This window comes from Rhinoderma darwinii, chromosome 2, assembly GCF_050947455.1.
Source record: "Rhinoderma darwinii isolate aRhiDar2 chromosome 2, aRhiDar2.hap1, whole genome shotgun sequence".
NCBI classification, from domain to species: domain Eukaryota; kingdom Metazoa; phylum Chordata; class Amphibia; order Anura; family Rhinodermatidae; genus Rhinoderma; species Rhinoderma darwinii.
This window is the reverse complement of record NC_134688.1, coordinates 30,045,505-30,070,215: the sequence shown is the minus strand read 5'-3', so window position 1 is coordinate 30,070,215 and position 24,711 is coordinate 30,045,505. Positions and strand designations below refer to the sequence as shown.

The 24,711-nt window shown below is 41.1% G+C and overlaps 1 protein-coding gene across 3 annotated transcripts in view; it reads right to left on the bottom strand.

Annotated features, from left to right (window-relative positions):
- The window catches only part of CNTN5 (contactin 5), a 1,298,632-nt gene that overhangs the window by 301,028 nt on the left and 972,893 nt on the right, over window positions 1-24,711 (bottom strand). For all 3 annotated transcript variants that reach the window (XM_075851517.1, XM_075851516.1, XM_075851518.1), the window contains one exon: window positions 16,229-16,331. In XM_075851517.1, coding sequence (XP_075707632.1) covers window positions 16,229-16,331 — 103 coding nt within the window. The remainder of the gene's footprint in view (window positions 1-16,228; window positions 16,332-24,711) is intronic.

The window sequence follows — 24,711 nt, the reverse complement described above, 5'->3', positions numbered from 1 at the left end:
GAAAATCACGCGCGTTGCACGGACGTATTACACGTTCGTCTGAATAAGCCCTAAGAATAAGGCCCAGTTCACAGAGTTTTTGGGCCTTGATATTGACTCGGACACTGCGTCAGAATCAGCACCAAAGAACTTCCAAAACCGCCTCCCATTGATTTAATCTGAAATCAATGGGAGCCAGTCGCGGAAAAAAGAAAAAGAAAAGCAGCACGTCCTTTCTTGCCGCGGTTCCGCCTCTGACCTCCCATCTAAATCAATGGGAGGCAGAAAATGCATTTTTCGCTGCGTTTTTTGTCTGCTGTCCTCAATCGCCGCGAGCAAAAAACGCAGCAAAAAAACGCGGCAAGATAGTGTGGGCAGGTCAAAATCTGCCTCAAAATCTGCCTCAAAATTCTTTAAGGAATTTTGAGGCAGATTTTTTTTTGCCTGCAAAATACTGTGTGAACAGGGCCATACATAAACAACACTTTGAGATAGTTTACTCACTGTCAGAAGAGCTGCTCCCACTCCAGTCCTCTTCCGGCGATGTCTTCCAGGGGAGGTCTTCGGTCCAGACGTCCAGTCCTTCACCTCCAGCCAGGCTCCAGGTAAGTTTTGTCCATGTGGGTCCGCGGCTGCGCGCGCTTCGTTCGCGGGTGCGCGGGCGGCCGGTCGCGGGTGCGCGCGCGGTCGATCGCGGGTGCGCGCGCGGGCGGTCTCCAGTGCGGGCGTTCGTGGATGCGCGCTCGCGAGTGCGCACGCGCGGGAGTTTCATTGTGCGCGCGATCGGGTGCGCGCGCGCGGGCGGACGGTTTGACGGCCCCCCATGACGAGGGGAGGGGGCCCGCAGCAGCAGCAGCAGCAGCAGCTCACGACATTCTTTTGGTGAAAAAAACGGGCCCCATTGCAGGGGCCCGTTTTTTCCTACCAAAAGAATGTCGAGGCAGTTGCCGGGCCCCCCTTTCAATTAGGTTTGGCCGGGCCCCTCACACCACTACCCCTAATACCCCCCTGATGGCGGCCCTGCATAGATGTATTGAATAATGGTCCACTTATGTCTTATAGACGCTCACAAAATCTTCGAGATAGACTGGTGAAAACCAGAATGCCAGAACATAAGAAAGCGGCACAACCTATCTTTAAACCACTAAAACCGGGCAATATCCCATGTTACAGATGTGTCAATTGTGCCTTGATGTGCAAAGGGGAATTTTTTAGACATCCAGTGACTGGACAACAGTTTAAAATTAAACACAATTTCACCTGTGACTCAGACTGGGTCATATATGTGCTATGGTGTCCCTGTGGCCTCCTATATGTGGATGAAACCACCTGTGCCTTTAAAACTCGTCTAAACAATCATCGTTTCTCTATACGCAAAAAGAAACTTGACTTACCTGTGGCTAAACATTTTTCGGAATATGGTCACAATGAAAGGGATCTAACATTCATGATCCTGGACCATGTTCCTCCATCACAATTTGGCGGTGATCGCCATCTGGCTTTACACAAAAAAGAATTGAGATGGATATTTTTATTGAACACCTTAAAACCTTGTGGGCTTAATGTAGAATTCGTTGTAGATAGAATAGCCTTATGATGTCCTCATGTTCTTTTTCCATGGGTCCTTTAGATGTCTTCTTCGGTATGATGATCGTTGACACATTAACATCAATATCTATATTTCTTATTTACTGTCAATGTTTGATAAATACTAAAAAATTTATTTTTTGTATTTTTTTAGATTGGAATACCACTCCCAACAGAATTTCGGAACTTCTTTGATTGATTTTTTTCAAATAGTAATGTTACTGTGCTACGATATCTGACGGGGCTGTGTTCAATTCATTAAGTCTTATTATATCAATAAAATATGTTTATTATTTGTTGAATTTTTTCTAGTCTCCTATTTGGTTTTAAAGTGATATAGAGATACTATAGGTCTTTGTAAGAAAAGTGAGAAGGATTCTCATATATTTTTTATGACTTATGCTTTATGAGATATTATGTCACTGATGTGACAATCTGGGTCCGTTACACGGATGAGGGTAATGGGACATCCTAGACACGTGAAGACGTAGCTATGTGGTCCCATAACTCCGGAAACAAGATCGTTCTGGATACTTGATTGTGAACAGAGATCTTTGCACCCACGTGTGGATCGTCTTTAAAAAACTGATATAAAGTTACTGTTAGATATCCTTAATATCTCTATCACTTACCATGAGGAGCATTGACGAATATTCTTGCATTTTTTTGCAATTATTGACTTCTTGACCGACATAGCCTTGTCAATAGGTATCCATGACAGATTTACAACAGTTGCTTAGCAACCTATGATGCCGTTATATACGGGTCAGTTCAGTGGAACGCATTGACACGCATTACATCATATGGATGCGATCGATGCTCTCTGCTGCTGAATGATGATACACTTCCGCCTCGGGGGATTACACTGATGTGTCAAACTTTAATTACCACGAGGGCTGCAGCTGATTGCTGCAATACACTCTTACGAACACATATACCAATGACTGACTAGTTAAATCTGAAGTTCTGATTGGTGAGTGACGATATGACGATAGATTTTACACCACTGCTGCATAAATGATTATGATGTAATCAGTTGTTTTTAATGTTTTTGATATTATGTATTGTTATTCACGATGTCACATACACACTTCTGTACTTTCTGTATCATGTTTATTTTTATGATGATACCGTACACCATGTATTATGTATGTTTTCATACACTTTGCACTTTATTGTATTATAATGAGGCCAATTATGTAAAATAGTCTCAACCATATATAAGTTTGTTGAGTAGATGTGTCACTAGGCTTGATAAAGATCCTATTGTAGGATTGAAACGTTGCTGCTGTTGTTTTGGATTGAATAAACCACCACTTTTTTCATGTTGGAGTGCTGCAAATTTTCTTCTTCTATATATATATATATATATATATATATATATATATATATATATTACATATACACAAACACACACAGTCGAGTCACATTATTATGACCAGCAGCTAATATCCAGAGTAGCCGCTGTGTACAGCACGGACAGCGCTAGACGGGCTAGGAGTGACTCAATAAGGTGCTGGTCGGTGGTCTCAGGTATCTGGCGCCATGCTGACTGCAGAGCATCCCACATTTGCTGGAGGGTGCATGGTGGAGGATCCATAGAGCAAGCAAGACAATTGACGAGGTGCCACAGATGCTCAATTGGGTACAAGTCTGGCAAATTAGGGGGTCAGGGAAGTACTTGGAAGTCTTGGTCGTGCTCTTCCAACCACTGTCGGACATTTCTAGCCATGTGACATGTCGCATTGTCTTGCTGGAAGATTCCATCTGTCCTAGGAAAGACAAACAGCATGTATGGGTAGACACAATCTGCAACGAAGGATTCATACCCAAATCGGTTCAGAGTGCCTTCCACATGGATGAGTGGGTCCAGAGAATGCCATGAAAAAAAATTCTCAGACCATAACGCTGCCTCCACCAGCTTGTGTTCTTCCAGCAATGGTTGCAGGGTGTTTGTTCTCTGATGTTTCTCGTCTGACACACCAACATCCATCTGCTCGATGAAGCAGAAAACGTGACTCATCGGAGAAGGCAACCCTTTGCCAATCATCGGTGGTCCAATTCTGATACTGCCGTACAAATTGAAGCCTTTCTTTCCAATGAACCTTTGTTAGCATAGGAGCAGTAAACATCCATCTGCTTCAGAGCCCCATACGCAGTAGGGTTAGTTGAACTGCTTTTTTAGACACACGTCTGGTATTGCCCTGGTTCAATTTCACGGTGAGCTGCTCCACTGTAGAGTGTCGTTCGGCCCTCGCGCAACATTAGTAGAATACGTTCACCTCTCACATCAATGGCATGTGGTGCTCCACAGTTTCCACGTCGGTTATTCCCAATGGTGCCATTTGTACACTCACTATACACTTTCACCACAGCAGCATGCGAACAGTTCACAAACTGCGCTGTTTGAGAAATACTGACACCCTTGGCCCGAATATCAATATCTATCTATCTATCTATCTATCTATCTATCTATCTATCTATCATCTATCTATCTATCTATCTCATATCTATCTATCTATCTATCTATCTATCTATCTATCTATCTATCTATCTATCTATCTATCTATCTATCTATCTATCTATCTATCTATCTATCTATCTATCTATCTATCTATCTATCTATCTATCTATCTATCTATCTATCTATCTATCTATCTATCTATCTATCTATCTATCTATCTATCTATCTATCTATCTATCTATCTATCTATCTATCTATCTATCTATCTATCTATCTATCTATCTATCTATCTATCTATCTATCTATCTATCTATCTATCTATCTATCTATCTATCTATCTATCTATCTATCTAGCAGTAAATAGGCAACACACACAAAGGTTTATAGTGAAAAAAGAGGGTGCTTTATTGACCCCAAGAGTGCAACGTTTCGGCTCACACAACTTGAGCCTTTCTCAGCTGGAGAAAGGCTCAGGTTGTGTGAGAAAAAACGTCAATAAAGCACCCTCTTTTTTCAATATAAGCCTTTGTGAGTGTTGCCTATTTACTGCTTTTTGTCTAGAGGGACAGTGGTCAGTTCCCTAAGGCTTGCACCCCCTTTCATTTAAGCCTGTGCTGCTGAATTCTATTTTTCTATCTATCTATCTATCTATCTATCTATCTATCTATCTATCTATCTATCTATCTATCTATCTATCTATCTATCTATCTGTCTGTCTATCTATTGTAACGGCCACGGTCATGGACTGCAGCATCCACTTACCTGACGACCGCAGACCTCTCTCTTCCTGTCGATGACTCCCTCCACGGAGACGTCAGCACATGCGACCGCTCTGCCATGTAGTGTCCACTCATATGTATTTAATTATCTCCAAATCACCCTGAACTATAAAAAGGGCCCTGCCGTTTCACTCCTTGCCTGAGCATTGTTGTAGTCTTCTCATGTCTGTATCGCAAATGGTCTCTTAGTGTTATCCTGCTGCCAGTGCTCCCGTGCCCTGCTACCTGTATCCTGTATCCCGTGCTGTGTTTTGTTCCTGAGCCTGTCTAGTGTTGGAGTCGTGTTGTGCCGCCTGCTGTCAACTGCCACGTCTGGCGCAACCTGCTACGCCTACTGCTATACGCCACAACTGGTGTAATCTGCCACTCCTGGTATCATTCGCCACGTCTGGCACAACCTGCCACATCTAGCCCCATTCGGCCTAAAGCCTCGTGCTTACAAACTCGGTACCCTTGTGCTTACGAACTCTTTGTATAGACTTTTGCATTGACTGTGACTTGGCCAGCTGCTACTGCGCTATGGCGGAGGGACCAAGTGAGTCCATATACCCCTAGATCATGACATTTATCTATCTATCATCTATCTATCTATCTATCTACCTATCTATCCACCTTATAGGGGTCGTCTTGTCGTGGCAAGTGGGCTTACATAATTTGATCTAAATGTGCGCTAAGAACCTCACTATTGTAAGTAGATTCAGCAGCAATGCATATTTATTTATTTACTTATTTATAGTGTTTAGGTGGCATTAGTGTTCGCAGAGTGCCGTCACCATTTTTGGATATTGTATTGTTTGCAGTCGTAGGCTTCCTTGCACCTGTATACACACTTTGTTTCATTTTGTTGGAATGTGCTGATCAAATTTTGTTGTCTCTTATGTATTACATATATGTTGAGTTGACTGCCTCCATTGTAGATCTTGCACTCCTCCCATTCTGCCCTGGGTGATTTTAATTAGTTTAATGCTGGTTCCTACCATTCCCAGGTATATATAGGCTTAGTCCCAATTCTGGGAGTATGAGCAGCGTAGGGACCCACCTTATAGAGATCGCCTTGTCGTGGCAGGTGGGATCACACAATTTGATCAAAATGTGCGCTAAGAACCTCACTATTGTAAGTAGATTCAGCAGCAATGCATATTTATTTATTTACAGTGTTTAGGTGGCATTAGTGTTCGCAGAGCGCTGTCACCATTTTTGGATTATCTATCTATCTATCTATCTATCTATCTATCTATCTATCTATCTATCTATCTATCTATCTATCTATCTATCTATCTATCTATCTATCACATATCGATATTTTAACCTCTCATATCGTTATTTCCTACCTATTCATATTTTTCTCATATGAAATCATTGCAATTATTATTATTATTAGTAGTAGTAGTAGTAGTAGTAGTAGTAGTAGTAAAAGTGGAAACACAGGTAGATAAAACAGTTTGACATAACATTAACAGATACAGATGGGAGAGAGGACCCTGCCTGATCGAGCATACAGTCTAAAGAGATAGCAGACAGATCTAATTAATACACAGTTATCGCTTCGCTTTCTCATCCACCAACATGTGACATTTTTGGCAAATTTTTCTTTTATCCCACAGCACTGTTATTAAAGCCTTTGTTATTCAGGAAAATTGGGTGAGGTGGTTGGCGCATTAAAGCACTCTCCCTACTGAGTGCACTATTTAAAAGTCATCCATGTGCTGACGGTTTGTAGTAGGGACAATTCCATATACCAGACAATCAGTACAAAGAATGCCATGATTCGCTGGCTTCAAATAAGACAATCAGTAGGGGCTCCAATTCAGGGAGATTTATTCAAGAGACAACAAAGTCTATAAAGAGCAACAACAACAAAAAAATGACTCAATTTCTAGAATAGTTTCTTTATCTCAACAAAGGCTTGTGGAATCTTTAAAGTTATTTCATTTCACAGTCTTAATTGGGAAAGGGTCCCTTTGTATATTAGGCTGGCATGAGCGGCATCACAGTTTACAGACAATGGTGGGAAAGAAATGCACGGAGTATGACAACTGTGAGGCTGATTACTTGAAACATCTCTCCGATTCAGATGAATCTCGTACATTGCATATTTAAGTGCTGTGAAAATAGGAATCATGACAGATTTCAGTGACAACTAAAGTGAAAGTAGTCACGAAGATAAGGCTTTATAGTAAACAGTGTAATCATACAGCTTCCATTCCAGCGACATTGTGTGTGGTACATTATGTATTTTTGGAGAAGATATGCAGCACCAAAATCACAATATTCTGGAATTGTTTAGTGTCATATTGTGCTATACTTGGCATCATAAGTAAAAATAAAGAACTGATTCGGGAACAGGTAAGAGCAGAACGCCGGTCGGGGGACGGAGTGCTCCATTACACTTGCTCTGCAGCTATTGGCTGAAGCTACACCTTACAGACTTCCTGCTCTACCTGCCCTATTCTGCACATAATACTTGCAATACTTAAAGCTCTCTGTCCCATTTCAGGTTATTCTTCCTGCTTACTGGTCCAAATACAAGAGATAGCGGCTAAAATTGAGCAGAGAGACAGTGTCATGTGCAAAATGCACGCAGGGGTCGGCAGAGCAGGAAGTCTGTGTGGTGAAGCTTCAGCAAATAGCTGCAGAGCAGAAGGTGATGTCAGAGAAGTGGGCATTTTTTTAAAACTTCTGTATAGTCCAGTAACCTGCAGCCAATTTATTATTGCCTGTTGTAATAAGGACCTATAGTGTACAGAGGCACATACATTTGCAGGACTAGTGTATGTTGGTATGTTACATGACCCTAGTAGCTTTATTTTGCCAGTTAAAAAAATGTACCCAGAGTTTCACTTTAAGAACAAATATTTCCTGTTTTGTTGTTAGGATCAAGCTACGAAGAAAGCAAATCCAGGTAAAAGATGTAGATGTAAAATAATAAAGAGTCCATAATTATTTTCCTCTCTAAGCTTGTAAATTAGAGAGAGCATAAAATGTCATTGTAAATGAAAGTAGCAATTGGTCAGAAGTAGAAATAAATTCCCTGATGTGATTCCCGGCTAATGGCTGGGGGACGCAGATAAGAACTTGTTACATGCTCACCAAAATAACGTCATGTTGTTAGTTGATAGAATTGAGTAAGATAACCTTTAATTGCTTAACGGGACACATCTTTTGTTGCTGGCTATGTATAAAAGCAGGAGGAAATGATGATAATGTCTGCTGCTCGGGCTGTTATTAGCAGTACTGGAGGTGCCCGCATTCTCAGAAGTGGAAACTAGCGTATAATAAAGGGAAAACAGTGTGAGTGCATTCTCTTAATGTCACATCCCGAATCTCATTTTAAAATGCCTCTAGCTATAGATTTGTTCAGTTGTTACGCTTCGGATTTGTTATTCTATGTTTAACAACATAAGATCTGAAATAAGTATTATTTAAAAAAGAGTGACATTTAAGAAAACACACATACTACAGCTAAATACTCTGGTGGCAGATGCAAAATGCAAGGACCCATGGGGAACATTAGCACAAAGGTCAAATTGGAATGATCATGTCTCTACGATACACTGTATATAGGACTGATGAAGCTAATTTTCTATGTCTTGGTGACTGCACTATTGAGACTTACTCCAATTGGACAATGCATTTTTGCCAATAGTACAAAACCCGATATCTCTATGCCACATACTTGATTATATTGTCATTCCACTATGTTTGACACCAGTACCCCCATCTTATACAAATATTTTTTTGATAGTGTATCATAGGCAGGCCCCTAGGGCTGCTCGGAAGAACTACTGGTGACCACAACTATCTATTAATGTATAGACACAGTGGTCACCAATACTGCTGAGGAGAAGGAGTACATCAGAAAATGAAGAAGGGAGTATTTGTTAAAAATTAAAAGGGACAGTGATGTTAGTCACTTAGGCTTTTTGCCTTAAATTTAAAAAAAAAGCCTTTAAAAGGGTTGTCTCTATACAACAGGTCCGGCTCCCACCACTCTCGGGAAACAGATAATTTTTCCGGGGGAAGCCACAGCCAGCCAAACATTGTAGTATTACAGGGCGGCCATTCAAATGAATGTGATTCATGGACGCTCAAGTCTTATAGAGCAGCTCTCCATTCTGGCTCATAGAGTGGGTCCCGAGCCCAGCACCCTCAGCTGTGACATATATATGCTTGACTAGGGCATATGGACAGTAGTTGTCTTCATGATGGGCTGTCAATCGCTTTGGACAATTGCTTTTTGTAAGAAGGGCCTCCAGAAAATTAGCTGATCATAGGGTGTCCTGCTTCTGGGACCTCCAGCTGCAGTCTTTGGAAAACCTGGCAACAAGTGTTCAATTCCCCAGCAGAGCCAACAGAAGGGGAATTAAACTTAACCTGGTGCCCATTTAAATCAATAGACTGTCCTTGTAACTCATGGAGGTGTTGTGTTCTCCAGAAAGAGAGAGATGCTTTTTGTATCTACTCAGCTTTGGCTAATCGACAGCTGTTATGAATGAGAGACTTCTCTTTATTACCTCAAAATATCATAATAAAGTATTTGAAATGGGTTTAAAGGGGTTGTCTCACCATGGATAACAGCTTCAATATGGGAGCCACAAGTATATTTCCGCTGTAGCGTATTACATAGATGGCTTAAGTCCGTAATAAGTGCTCTCTGCTCTGTGACGTCCATATGCTTTATTAGGACCAATGGATTGGGGTTGTCCTAAACCTTTTAAATACTTGAGTCCTTGAAACCCAGGTAACAAGCAACATGGCCACCAATACTGGTTGCTAACTGTTTATGATAGGTAGAAGACAATGCCACTTGATATGGTGATGACATGGCTAAAAAATTGGCACCTTCTGTGTGTAAACAGGACTAGAACTGTTAGGGTCCTCTTACACGACACATGGGTCGTGTAAACGAGAGCAGATCAACGAGACAGCTCGTTGATCGATGCTCATTTGCTCCTTCCAAAAGGAGCAACGCATTGGGATGAGCAATTGCTACTACGATCGCTCATCCCCATACATTTCCATAAATTCGGCAGCACATCTCTCTGTTTACACAAGAAGATGTGCTGCCGGCAAAAATAATATTTAATTCTGCATAAGTGATAATGATTAGCCGATGAACGAGCGTTTGCCCGATATTTGGTCCGTGTAAAAGGTCCTTTATATTATGCTTTAATGTTCCAGTCACATTTACTGTACATACCTGAAAATATGAATGGCATAAAGTGTGAAATGTTTGCATCCAAATATTGGGGTTTGTAACTCCTTGTCCTTCAGCATCATGTCCCTTCCTCTTTTATAGGCACCACACAAATTCCGGTGCCAGTCGGTACATTATTTAAGATGCGGCAGCTTCTCTCTAGCGTAAATTCCTTCAGCTGGCAAGATTAATGGAGCAGGTCCCTTCCTTGTCTCTCAGTATTCATGATACTTCCTCCAGAGTCTCTAATATTCCCTCCATTAGCTGCTTTTCTAAATTCCTAATTAACCTTTTCCACCATTTAGTAATCACCTCCTCAAAGCAATGTTAAACTTCTGATCTCTAATTATTCAGAGCCCTGTGATAGCAACTCATCCAAATAACAATGTTTTAGGACTATTTTTTTTGTTTGTAATAAACCACAAAAATAGACATTTATGAAATGAGAGGTCAAAGTAGTGAAATGACTCAGAGGTTAAAAACATGTAAATTCGTATGATGTGAAAACTGTCCATACAGTCCTTGGCCCCATTGAATTGAATAAAGGATGAAAAATATAGAAAAATACGGTATGTGCAGTGGGGTACATAGAGCACAGGAGGTCCCAAAGCAAAGTTAAAAATGAGGCCCCTTTCCGGAGCTACTTGACACCACCACACTTCTAAGCACCTGCAACAAGAAGTTCCTCTGCCCCATCCATTTTCATTACTTGAATGTATTTTCCATTTTCTTGTTTGCTAACATCGCAGTACCTGACCTGACATGGTCAGTTTCAGAGAAAGTTATTTTCAATAGGTTTTTGGAGTGTAGTCGGAAAAACATGCAAACAACGTGAGGTAGAAGAACAAGCAAACCCAAGAACCCAGTATTACAAGGACACATTGCTAACTACTGAGCTCACCTATTGCTCATTGATGCGGCAGATCAGAGTTTGTCATTTAGCATGACTCATTGTGATATCACGGCTTTATTTGTAGGCTCCCATGCAGTTAGTTATGTCAGTGCACTATCATGAAAGTCCAAAGTAAAATTCAGCTATGCAATATCTATATACGTTGACATACGTTTAACTAGATATTTCTTATCAACTGATTATCTTAAGTGAATTTTACCTAATTCTAATTTACCTAAATTGATCCTACCGTATATCTAAAGAGGCACGTAAAAGTTGTAGGCAGTAGGAGTGGGACAAACTCTCTTGGGCAAAAGGCATGGGATTCAAAATATGCCCCACCACCGTCAAATTCAACTGCCCCATGTCAACCTTCTTTCCCACCAATCCTTAGATATTCTTACTTATAATACATATTTACCATGTCCTTCCACATGTGTAGTTCTCAATCTAGGGCCAGCTAGCCAACCAACCACATATCTGTAACAGGGTCCTATGGTTTCCACAGGACTTCTCTTGGCTCCATCCCGTTTCCTTATAGATAGGTGCTTATTAGTTACAATGGTCGCCTGCCACCCTGGGAAAGTCCATTCCTGTATGAAAGGCACTGTTCCTACAATTCGGACACAGCCTCCAATATTTTTTACAAAGAAATGTTATTACTATTATTTTCTTTTTTCCGAATCCATAAACTGCATGCTCTCTCGCTACAACTCAATAAACCCCTTAGAACTACTCTACCCTGCCATTGCCCCAGCCATGGTGGGAAGTAATAAGTTCATCCGTTTAATGGGCTTTAACATACTAACTGAAAGATGCCCTAGTTTATAGTAATTGATTTTCTTTAAAAAAAAAAAAGATTAACAAACATTTTGTGCAACATGCAAAAACGAAATCTATGAGATTGCAGTGGAAACTACAACATAGGTCTACAGAGACCTCAATACTTGTGGACTGGTAAAGAGTGAATTGAGAATAGAGAAAGCACGGGCATGCAGACCATAGGGGTAGATCATGCAGCTGCTATGGTATTTTTGGAGAGATGGTTGGCCCCATCCTCTTTTCTTTTGGGGGCAAAAACCTGTGTAGGCCCCCCTTCCCCAGAGGAACAATATTGTTAGCAAACTAGGGTGTAGGGATTGAGCCCAAGGTTCTTGTACAGAATCTGTTAGTTTTTAAAACACCAAGCTCTGCTGTCCTGGGTGGCAAAACCTGGCCAATTTTGATCTTTTCTATGGGCTTCCACTCCTACGTACCCCACTGAGAGGAACGTATTCCAATAATTTGTGGATTCACAGATTATTAAAATTGACCTCTAATTAAGGTGTAAATTTTGTCACTCAGGACAGAAGCCCTTTTGACCTGGGTGCCAAAAACTGGCACGTTATTGATGGAGCAAGTTAGAAACTTTGCTATGGGTTTCATCTCATCAATGTACGTCACTTAGAGGAAGGTATTCCAATAACTTGTGAAGTCCCAAATTATCCTTCTTTCCTAAAGGGGTATTCCCATCTCAGACATTTATGGCACAGGATATGCTATAAATATCCGGTAGATCCCACCTCTGGGACCTGTACTTATCTCTAAAATGGGTCTCTCTGTGCTACACCATTTTCATAACTCCCATTTACTTCTATGGGAGTTACAAAAACTCCCGACCCCCTTGTAACTCAATGGCCAGGGACCAGTGATAGCAGGAGGAGATAGGATGAGAGTAAGGAGGCCCTATTCAATAGATAGGTGCGGTTCCCAGAAGTGGTACCCACATCTATCGGACATTTATAGCATATCTTCCTGAAAGAACCAATTGACTGCTCATTAGTGGAAATTCATAGAACATTGAGATGAAGAAATATTTTTAGAATCCGTGGTACTACTGTGAGAATTAACAATCTGCCCCAACAACCACTCAAATACATCTGTAATATCTCTAGAGGTCAATTGTTTTATGCATAAGGCTGGGTTCACACGACCTATATTCAGACGTAAACGAGGCGTATTATGCCTCGTTTTACGTCTGAAAATAGGGCTACAATACGTCGCCAAACATCTGCCCATTCATTTGAATGGGTTTGCCGACGTACTGTGCAGACGACCTGTCATTTACTTGTCGTCGTTTGACAGCTGTCAAGCGACGACGCGTAAAATGACTGCCTCGCAAAGAAGTGCAGGACACTTATATACATTATATGCAGGACACTTATATACATTATATGCAGGACACTTATATACATTATATGCAGGACACTTCTTTGCAACGTAATTTGAGCCGTTCTTCATTGAAGTCAATGAAGAGCAGCTCTAGATTACAAACGTCAAAGACGCCTCGCATATTACGAGGAGGAGCTTTTACGTCTGAAACGAGGCAGCTGTTTTCTCCTGAAAACAGTCTGTCTTTTCAGACGTAAAAGCCTCTCATCGTGTGCACATACCCTTAGGGAAAGGGCTAATTTATATCAAATGCATTTGCAAACTATGGTGATAAATAATTTCTTGAGCAGAAAGGTGTCAATTACAGAAGAGAACAAGGTGCCAAGTATTTAGATGGAGAAATGTTATCATTTATTAACACCTCAATGCTCAATGCAAAGGTGGGTGAAGTGTTGCTCTTTTTCTTTGGAATCAAATAGAGCGAAATGTACTGTGTGATCAGGACTGAGCTCATGTCTGAAGCTATATTTTCACTCTCGACTCCAGAGACTTGGTGCATTATGAAATAATTATTAGCCAATGACCAGAATTTGTAGGAGCCTTCAGAAAGTCAGACATATATTCAGCGCTTTATTCTTCTTACATAGGTTGCTACATAAGTTAAAGATATTTAACATGATTTTCCATCTCATATTAATGCAGGGAATTAACTACAGGCCTGATTGTGATGATTGCTCGGGACTATTGATTGTACATTATAAATGAATCCCTTTCATGGTCTCAAGAATTTTTGAAATTGTTAAATACTACTGAAACAATAAGGGTATGTTCACACAGACTGTTTTCGGACGTTTTTTTGGCAGAAAAATCGGAAGCAGAACGCCTCCAAACATCTGCCCAATGAGTTCTGTTCCGACAGGGCGTTTTTTACGCGACCGTTTTGAAAAACGGGCGCGTAAAAAAACGGCCGCGAAAAAGAAGTGCATGTCACTTTTCAGCCGTTTTTGAAACAGTATTTCATAGACTCTATGGAAAAACAGCTCCAAAAACGGCCGTTAAAAACGCAGCGAAAAACGCGAGTGGCTTAAAAAACTTCTGAAAATCAGGAGCGGTTTTCCCTTGAAAACATATTTTCAGACGTTTTTTATTTTGTGTGTGCACATACCCTTACAGTCATTGTTACAATGTAGCTCAGCTCCACTGATATTTTCTCTATGTAATAGGTTAAGAAATTCCCAAAAATGCCACCAAATGTATTATTTTGCACCACTAGGGGTCCTTGGGCCCACCATAAAAAAATGATTCTAAGGACCTACCCTCCATCAAGGGTCTCATAGTCTGGGTCCACTGGAGAACTCACTAGCAATCTGGAAGGGGCCAGTCCACCCATGATCTGCACTCACAAAACCCTAAAAATTCTTGTGTGACTGGAGCTATTCCCAATATCCCACTCTCTCCGTGTCACACTCACAGATTCGAAGTTGAGATTTGAGGAGTTGTTTGATGAGTTCCTTACACAGGAGAATTGCTTCATATGTTCAAATACCTGCCTGATAAAGTGATCACTGTGGTCATTGGCGATTTTCTTTCCTTGACTAATAAATAAGCAATAAAAACATCCAAATTTTTTTTTACTACTTGCCAAATCGCTATTTTAATAGACAAGGAATAAGGAATTACAATTGACCACAGTTTATTCCGTGTCACAGACAGACACAAAGCACCTCTACGATCAGAAGAAGCCATAAACTCCCTATCTAAGGGTGTAATAGAACGAGGGATTAGGGATCGGATTTACACCTTGTCCCAATACAATGGTATGGCCAAGAAAAAGCAGCCCTATGGGGAATGTGTGGATTTACCATTTCATTCGAGTTTGAATAGTCTGTGGTAAACTCCCATCCATTCTAATAAATAAAACAGAGTATCTGTCCTAATCGAAGGGGGAATACCTGTAACTGACAGTGGCAATTTATAGACGACTGACCAACCTTCTATAGAGTTATGACAATTTTCCATATTTAAAATGTCACCTAAATTAAGACATCTATTATTGAATAACCCAGCTCCCAATGAGGGGGCCATAATAGATCAGGGTTGATCGACTACATATAGATGCTGAGATAGGGGGATTAGTTTGGTGGAGTCATTACACTGGAGATCTAGTGGACATTGGCCATTTTATTTCTCTGTCTAAAAATGTAACCCTGTAGAGTGGAGAGCAGCTATTACCAGTGCGGGCCAAACAACTCCCACATCTCAGCTTCATGGATCCAGTATGGCATGTATCCTTTTATCCCCACATGTGACATTTCAGCTTACGTCGCATGTGGGAATAAAAGGATCACTTTTACTTTTGGAGTGCTGTCTGATCTCCCATTTTTTGTTAATCTAGGGGCCACTGAACCGTGTCCCTAAGGCGTTCACCCACCTACTTGTATTTATATGTATTTTGATCTAGTGCTGCTGAGGACGCAGATACAGTTGAAATCAGGGCATGCCACCGCTGGGGGACCGGCCCTGGGCCCCACCATCTCAGTGAGCCCGGGGCCACTACCCCCCTGCCCCCGCCCCGTTTCTGGTGTAACAAGAAGCTCCTGAGCTCCAATGCAAAATCTGTAACAAGTCTCTCCACCAATGTGTCATTTATAATACTGGTGTTTTCTTGAGATCTTTGGGGACCCCATAGGATCCTGAGCTTGGGAGCAAATATTTTGAACCCCCCCCTATAGCTACCCCTCTCATAATATGGCCACGTAAATTAAGCCTCTAAAGTGACATTTTAGTGAGTCTTGAAGTGAGTCCATCAAGTCATAAAAAGCTCGCTCGTTTTTCCCCGATATAAATACATATCTACCAGTCATGAATCTTATTTTATATCCAGTTTACTTTGGTGCAGCACCGAATGAGACAACATAACAATCCGTAATGTTGACAAAGAGCTGCATAAAGTGCTTTGTACATTTACAGAACAGATAATGAATGTTCCTGAAAGTAAAGGCATGTAAATAAAATGCGTGACTCAAGGGTTAGAACGCTTAGTACACATAATGCATTGTGAGTTCACTGTACCCAGGAGCAAACCGAAATACAGAATAAATAAAGATTACTGCTAGATGACCAAACACAAATTAAATAGAACACATACTAATAAACAATTTAAGGAAATGTGTACTTACTTGCCAAGTGCAAAACACTCCATTCTAACAGTTGTTCCCTTCGCTGCAGTAAAAGTGTAAGGAAAGTGGACCTCAATTTTCGGTTCATATTCCCCCATCACACCTGGGAAATAAAAAGTAGGCTTAGATATAAAATTAAAATGACTTCTTTACATGCTTGGAACTTTTATTGCTTGGATCAGTACCATTAAAATGATTGGAGGAAGATATTGACAAGGCTGATCATGAGAGTATACCCATAAAATACTATTCAGATACGGCAGAGTTCAATTCGTCATTTAGCTATTCCATTTCTGCACAGTAACAATACCTTATTGATATGTCCTGTGTGTGAAATGATAATAACAAAGAGGCTCTGGAGGACCCGGCCTACATTACTGTGGCTATAGTGTTTTTGGACTTTGTAAAGGCATTTGACACTGTCCCTCATAGACGTCTAATTAAGGACTATAGGTTTAGAATCTTTAGTTTGTAATTGGATTGAAAATTGGCTCAAGGATCGTATCCAGAGAGTTGTGGTCAATGATTCCAACTCTGAATGGTCCCCAGTTATAAGTGGTGTACCACAGGGTTTAGTGCTGGGACCACTATTATTCAACTTATTTATTAATGATATAGAGGATGGGATTAATAGCACTATTTCTGTTTTTGCAGGTAACACCAAGCTATGTGGTAATGTTCAGTCTATGCAAGATGTTAGTAAATTACAAGCTGATTTGGACACATTGAGTGTTGGGCATCAACTTGCCAAATGAAGTTTAATCTAGATAAATGTAAAGTTATGCATCTGGGTACCAACAACCTGCATGCATCATATGTCCTAGGGGGAGCTACACTGGGGGAGTCACTTGTTGAGAAGGATCTGGGTGTACTTGTAAATCATAAACTCAATAACAGCATGCAGTGTCAATCAGCTGCTTCAAAGGCCAGCAAGATATTGTCGTGTATTAAAAGATGCATGGACTCGCGGGACAGGGATGTAATAATGCCACTTTACAAAGCATTAGTGAGGCCTCATCTAGAATATGCAGTCCAGTTCTGGGCTCCAGTTCATAGAAAGGATGCCCTGGAGTTGGAAAAAATACAAAGAAGAGCAACTAAACAATTAAGGGGCATTGAGAATCTAAGTTATGAGGAAAGATGAAAATAATTAAACCTATTTAGCCTTGAAAATAGACGACTTACGGGGGAACATGATTAACTTATATAAATATATGAATGGCACATACAAAAATATGGTGAAATCCTGTTGCATGTAAAAACCCCTCAAAAAACAAGGGGGCACTCCCTCTGTTTGGAGAAAAGAAGGTTCAATCTGCAGAGGCGACAAGCCTTCTTTACTGTGAATCTATGGAATAGCCTACCGCAGGAGCTGGTCACAGCAGGGACAGTAGATGGCTTTAAAAAAGGCTTAGATAATTTCCTAGAATGAAAAAATATCAGCTCCTATGTGTAGAAGTTTTGTTTCATCCCTTCCCTTTTTCCCATCCCTTGGTTGAACTTGATGGACATACCGTATGTCTTTTTTCAACCGTACTAACTATGTAACTATGAACAACCTATTCATTTTAATGGACACTGTGTAATGCTTTATTTTCCCTTTGGAGGTGCTGCAGGGGAATTAAATATTTACTGCTAGGATCCCAGTAAATTACAGCTTAACACTGGGGGATCCCAGCCTTAGGGCAACCTTGGATCAGCTGATTTTCCTGGGAACCTTCTAACAAAACTGTATTATCAAAAGCGGACAACTAATGTTTTGCAGTATTTGAAAGGAGCCTCATTTTTATGTTTTCTATGGGCTCACCCTTGTTTTCTGTACACCACTGTTAGTCCTCATGTACACAGCCATAGCGGTATGTTCATGGCCCGTGATTACGGGCATGGACGGCCGCAAAGTGTCATCCGCGGGCTGTCTGCAATCACGGACCGTGCACATACAAGATGCGCATTGACTCTAAGTTGCCCAGACCGCAAATGCGGCCCCTAAAATGACTTGTCCTATTATTTTGCGGTCCCGACTCCCAGCCAATGCACCTACCGTGGATTGTGTGCATGGGCCCATAGAAATGAATGGGTCCGCAATTCATCCACATTTTTGCGGATGAATTGCAGACACAAAAACACGTACGTGTGCATGAGGCCTTAAATACTAATGGGACTTTGTCCTACATGAACCCGACACCATTTATCAAATAATTCGATTTAGCTGCAGATTTCTCACCACATCATTATTGAAACCTAATTAAAGACGTATAGAAAGGGGAAGGTTTTTTTGAAGCTTGGCTCTTCTAGACCAGTGTTTCCTAAACTGTGGTTGCACCCCCCTGGGGGGTCACGTGAAGACCTCTGGCGGTCCCGAGCCACTCGCCAATATGCTGTGCTGCGCTGTGGTTCGGATATGTCCGCTGATGGACGGGTCGAGTCACAAGTCTCGGCCAAATGTGGATCCTATCCTCAGAAAGTTTGGGAACCACTGTAGGAAATGGTGAACATCTGTGTTTCCATTCACTTAACATACTTTGCATTTTCTCCCTTTCCCACTTTTTCTGGAGATTCTGCAGTGTATTCATCGTTCTTTCTTCTGTGTCTTGAGCATTTCACAGTTTAAATAGATTATCACATCTACAACTTGTTTTGTCCCTGTAGACTTTTCGACATGCTGAATTTATCTTCCTCTTCTAGATTTGTTTTCCAAACAGAATCTTTCCACCGCTTGCAGCCTTATTAATCTCTGCCTTTGTAACAAATGTTCCCTTTGATAGTCATTGCGCAAATGTTCATGAGAAATGTCACTACTTGGTTCAATGGAAAATGTTACATTTGTTCAAATTACAGGGGGCCGTGAAAACATAAAAAAAACTGGACAGTACAAAGAAGAATCATCATGGAACATATGTGGCATAGCGTGAAATATAAAATGCTGAATGCTACACGTGGCTCCATATAATTGAATGTATAAGTCACTCTCATAGATGCTTTCATAACGCCTTTGCATTTGTCTCTCCTGTAATTCTTCACAATATTTGAATTTGTTGTTTCTTAAAGTGCAACCTTAATGGTTCTTTTTGTTAGAAGGGTCCTTTAATGATAAACTGATCCTATGCTTGGAAGACTAGTCATCTGCTGTATTTTTTCTATTAATCCCAGAGCAAGTGTTCAATTCCCCTACAGTGCCTCAACAGGCGAAATAAAGAACTACACATTTCCCATCCAAATCAATGGATTTTGTGTGTATTGCACGGATTTGCTGGGTTCTCCAGAGTGAGACACCCTTAGAAGTATCTATCCTGGCTAAGAGGAAGCCCCCTCTAGTGACGTAGACTTTTCTAATATGGTATTTGAAAATGTTTTTTCTAAGTCAAAGCAACCCTCTTTTAGCAGAGTCATCTACAAGAACAAATATAGTATTCCCAATTATTATTTTTTTTTCTCCCAAAACTCGAAAACATTATTGGAAATATGATAGGTGTAGAGTTTGTTCTCTAATATAAAATTTGGTACATGTCATCACTGTGTCCTGCGCGTATATGTAAGATGTAGAGATAATTAGTAAGTCCCTTTAATGGCACTTGTTAAAGGGGTTGTCACCACAGAGATTCATCCGGATGTGCTATATAGTATTTGTAAGAATTACATGGTGGCCATTTAGATGATTGACCATCAATGTAATACACGAGCAGGTGGAAGCTGATAGACTGCTTGTCAGTGGCTCTCCACTGTGGCTTATAGAGGGGGAGTTCCAAGCGGGGATGTCCATATGACCTAAAGGTTGTCCCATTATCTTGATCTGTGAGTGGTATACCAGTGCAATGTGGTGCCTGCTGATAACACAGAACTGATATTCTGAACATGCGGCGATCAACAAGACAGATCATTGATTGGCGCTCATTTGCGCCATTCACAAGGCGTTATGTATGGGGACAAGCACTTGTTATTACATTTCTATCATGTTGGCAGCACGTCTCCATATTTACACAGGGAGATCTGCTGCCGAGAACGGTAATAGTTTCGGCATTTAAATAAAATGATGCCATCAGCCAATGAACGAGTGTTTTCTCGTTCATTGGCTGATCGTTGCCCAGTTTACACATGGCAGTTCTACGAACGCTCGTTTGCCCGATAATTGGACAGTGTAAAAGGGCGTTAAGTTTCCTGATTGCATGCCTCACTTATAAGATGCACAATGTATATCTGTGCTAATAACTGCCGGGAGCACACAGACAGAGTTCACATTATGCGTGTGTGTCTAGATTTAGTTTAGTTATGATTTGAGAATTTCTATGCTTTGATTTATTATGGTCATGGATGTAAAGAGGAGATTGTATAAATGTGAGCTGCTTTAACAGTTATATATAATTCAGCTCTGCTACATCTGTATTCTGCACATATGGGTGAAATAACAGGGCACTAGATAGTCACTGCTATCTCTGTTTCTGTAAATCCGGATTTTTAATTCACAGCTGTAGGTTGGAAGAGCCACAGAATGTGTTAGGTGTATTTCTCTATCTCTCCCTGTAAATTACGTAGGCACGGATAGTATGAATTATAGTACAAACAGTATTACCTCCATGTATCTCACTGTAAATTATGCAAGTACAGATAGTACTGCCCACCTGTCTCTCCATGTAAATGATATAGGCATAGATAGTACTGTCTTCCTGTATCTTCCTGTCAATAACTTAAATACAGATAGTACTGCCCACCTGTCTCTCCATGTAAATTATATAGGCATAGTTAGTACTGTCTCCCTGTATCTCCCTGTAAATAACTCAAATACAGATAGTACTGCCTCCCTGTCTCTCAATGTAAATGACATAGGTACAGATAGTACTGCCTCCCTGTAAATGATGCATGTTCAGATAGTACTGCTTTCCTATCTCTCCATTTCTTTCCACAAAAATAATATAGGTACAGATAGTACTACAGGTAGTGCAGAGCTTGTGGTCGCATCTGGGCAAACAGTATTAACTGTGTATCTCACTGTAAATTATGCAAGTACAGATAGTACTGCCTCCCTCTCTCCATGTAAATGATACAGGCACAGATAGTGCTGTCTCCCTGTAAATAACTAAAATACAGATAGTACTGCTTCCCTGTCTCTCAATGTAAGGTAGTACTACCACCCTGTATCTCACTGTAATTATGACAGTTATGATAGTACTGCCTCCCTGTATCTCCCTGTATATGACATAGATTCAGCTAGTACTGCCTCCCTGTCTCTTTATGTTTCTCCATGTATATAATATAGGTACAGAGAGTTTTTGGTCGCATCCGGGCTCTGGACCCTGAGAGGGCCCAAAGATCTTTCCCCGTATGAAAAGACAAAGGCCTCATGCACACGATCGTATTGGTTTTGTGGTCTGCAAAACCACGGATCCGTTGCAGTCCCTTGGACCTCAAAAAGCCCTTGTTGTGCATCAGTTTGTCATTTCGACTCACAAATCCACAACAATTCACCAGTATTGGCAAATCCGGACTTGTCCTGAATTTGCGGCCCTCGCACCGATCCGTTTAAATCACGGTCATATGCATGGGGCCATAGAAAAGAATGGGTCTGCAATTTATCTGCAAAATTGCGGATAAATAGCGGCCGCATAAATACGGTCGTGTGCATAAGGCCTAATACTAGAAATGATGCCTGATATTTAAGGGGCCGTGTAACAGTTACATTGGGGCCCGGTAGCTTCAAGTTACTGTCCACCTCTGTTATTACCTCTCTTCATCTCCCTGTAAATGATATAGGTATAGTTAATACTGCCTCCTTGTCTTTTCTCGCAGTCTCTCATTTCTTCACACATCAGTAAAGGTGATATTACACGGCCCAACATGGGTCGTGTAAACGAGCACCGATCAACGAGACAGCTCATTGATTGCCACTAGTTTGCCCCTTTCACAAGGAGCTATGTATGGGGACGAGCACTCGTTACTACGATCGCTCGTCCCCATATATTTGCATCACATCGGCAGAATGTCGCTGTGTTGCCAACGACGATAATAGTTTCAGCATTTAAACCTATGCAATCAGCCGATGAACGAGCGTTTGCCATGTTTACTCAAGGCAATTATTGGGAACGAGCGTTGCCGGTGTAAAAAGGCCTTAAGCAATGAAAGCAGGATCTTGCTGATAGAGATGCCAGTGACATGGCTACAGGACCCAGTAATTAACAAAAAAAAACAAACTTGTTTTTCGTATTTGCCAGCAGCAGTACATGTCGAAAAGAACATGTACGTAGGTGGTTAGGAACTCTGTGCTAATTAAGCTTTGGAAACAAATCATCTTGTTGTGTTGCAGACCTGCCCTTACCATATGTTGTGAATAATACCCAACTATAATGTTACCTATTAAAGAAAACTTCAATTGTTTATATTCTTAAAAACTGAATGAACCCTTCTAGACCAACATTCGGGATGGGGCTACAAGGCAACATGAAATTGATGTGCCTGTCGTCACACCATACAACCTCAATGTTCTTCTATGAGAATTAAGGTGGCAGGCAACCATTGCAAGAAGTTTGAAAAACTTTTAGCCCCTTTCTTCCTTAACTATGCCATGTCATTATTTATGATGTCACTAGTCACCACAACAATGGCCGGAGAGCGGAAGCATCGGTTTTCACATGGTAAGTACTGTGTTCTGCTGCTTTCCTAATGGGAAACTGAATACAATTTCCCCTCACTTCGACAGCCCAATCTGGTTGATACCATTAAGGTCCTCTTCATATTACGCTTATGAACTACGTTTATCGTGTATGTCGGGAAAGCTCCCAGTGTACAGTCGTAGCAATCCTTACCTTGACTTGAAAAACCATTTAAAAAAAAGATTTTGCTACTGTGTATTTAACGTGTTAAAAAATTTAATATCTGTACACCAAAAACTTGTCCGTAGGGCTCCATTACTCCGACGAAGGTCAAAATAACTTTTTTTTAAGGATGAAATAGTGTAGTAGACTATGCCATTTCATCATAATAAGATTCCGCAAAAAAAATGTATACCGTGCGGTACACGTTTTTTTTTAACATGGGAGCCTATAGGTGACAGATGCCACTGCTCAGCATCTGTCAAGGGTATACATTAAATGTATATGTCGGGAAACTGAAGAGAAATAATTGTCCATATATGAACAGTTATGTCGCAGGATCTTCCTGCAATGCCGCTCTGCCCCGGGACTCAGGCACTGTGGAAGCACCTGACAACAGCAACATCAGGAGTTTCTCCAGGTCGGAGTCGCCGGGAAGAGCGATTCTTGGCACTTCTTCCCGGGGACCCTTGCCCTGTGGAAACTCCTCATCTCAATATCCATATATGGAGAAGGAGTTTTCGGAGTTTACCCAGGGCCAGAGTCCACAAACATAGCAACAGGAATTGCTCTGCCCAGGGACTCCGGACTGGGGAAGCTCCTGACAACACTATCCATATGTCACTACTGACATCACTATCCATATATTTCACTATTCAGGGCCAGAGTCCCAGGGTGACGTATTCCACTGTATGACATACAGTGGGATACAAAGAAGTCTTCCGTCGAAGGTATACGCCGGGAGTCCTCCCGGAGTATACCTCTGACCGCCAAAGTCCTCCCGGCGTATACCTCTGACGGAAGGCCAAAACTTGATGTAAAGAGGACTAACTTACCAACGTAAATATATGTTAACATAACTAACTAGACCGTTCTCTGTCGATGAATATTTACATTTGGCAGTCCGGGAGCTGAACAGTTTTTTTGTTTAAGTAGAGCACTTTTGTCTTATCAATATCCTTCATATCTATGTGAATGCCTTCACCATGGCCTCTAGGCCACACTACAGATACTTGTGGGCCACAAATGGATGCCCTTGATCACCAGTTGGTCATCAGTACCCTGGTGAAGGGTTCAAGAGTTGTTAGAATTTGTGTTAAAACAGCAACTTTTCCCAGTTTTTTCCACAGGTAATTATAACCGCACCCTACACTCCTACACTGCCCTTGTAATGACAAAAAGTGTGACATATGTTGTCAGGTAGATATACTTTATGTACAACTTTGCAAAAAAGTGTTTGTCGAATGTACTGTCCATATTGCTACAGGCTCAGTATGGTAAATTATTAAAGAATATCTTCTCTAGCATTACAAAAAATATTAATTACAATCCCTCCTTACACAGGGGAAGATGTGTATAAGATGTAGTGTAGGCAGAAATGTTGTGTGTAATTTGCATATTTTGGGTCTAATGCCTCCTGTGTGCGAATTTTTGGACATTTACTTGTTACATGTTATTGAGTGGGCCGGCTACTCCTGGCGTGATGCAAGAGCTGTGCCTGGTGAACTGACAAATCAGATGTCTCAACTCACCTCCTCCCCTTCCCCTCTCACAGTATGAGCCTCACACAGATACTGAAGGAGAAATACTGCAGGAGCATCTACTTCCTCCCCCTCCTTCCTGTCTATAGACAGATTTTTTTGGTTGCGTAAGAAAGTTTTGAATATTTGTAGTGATACTGCA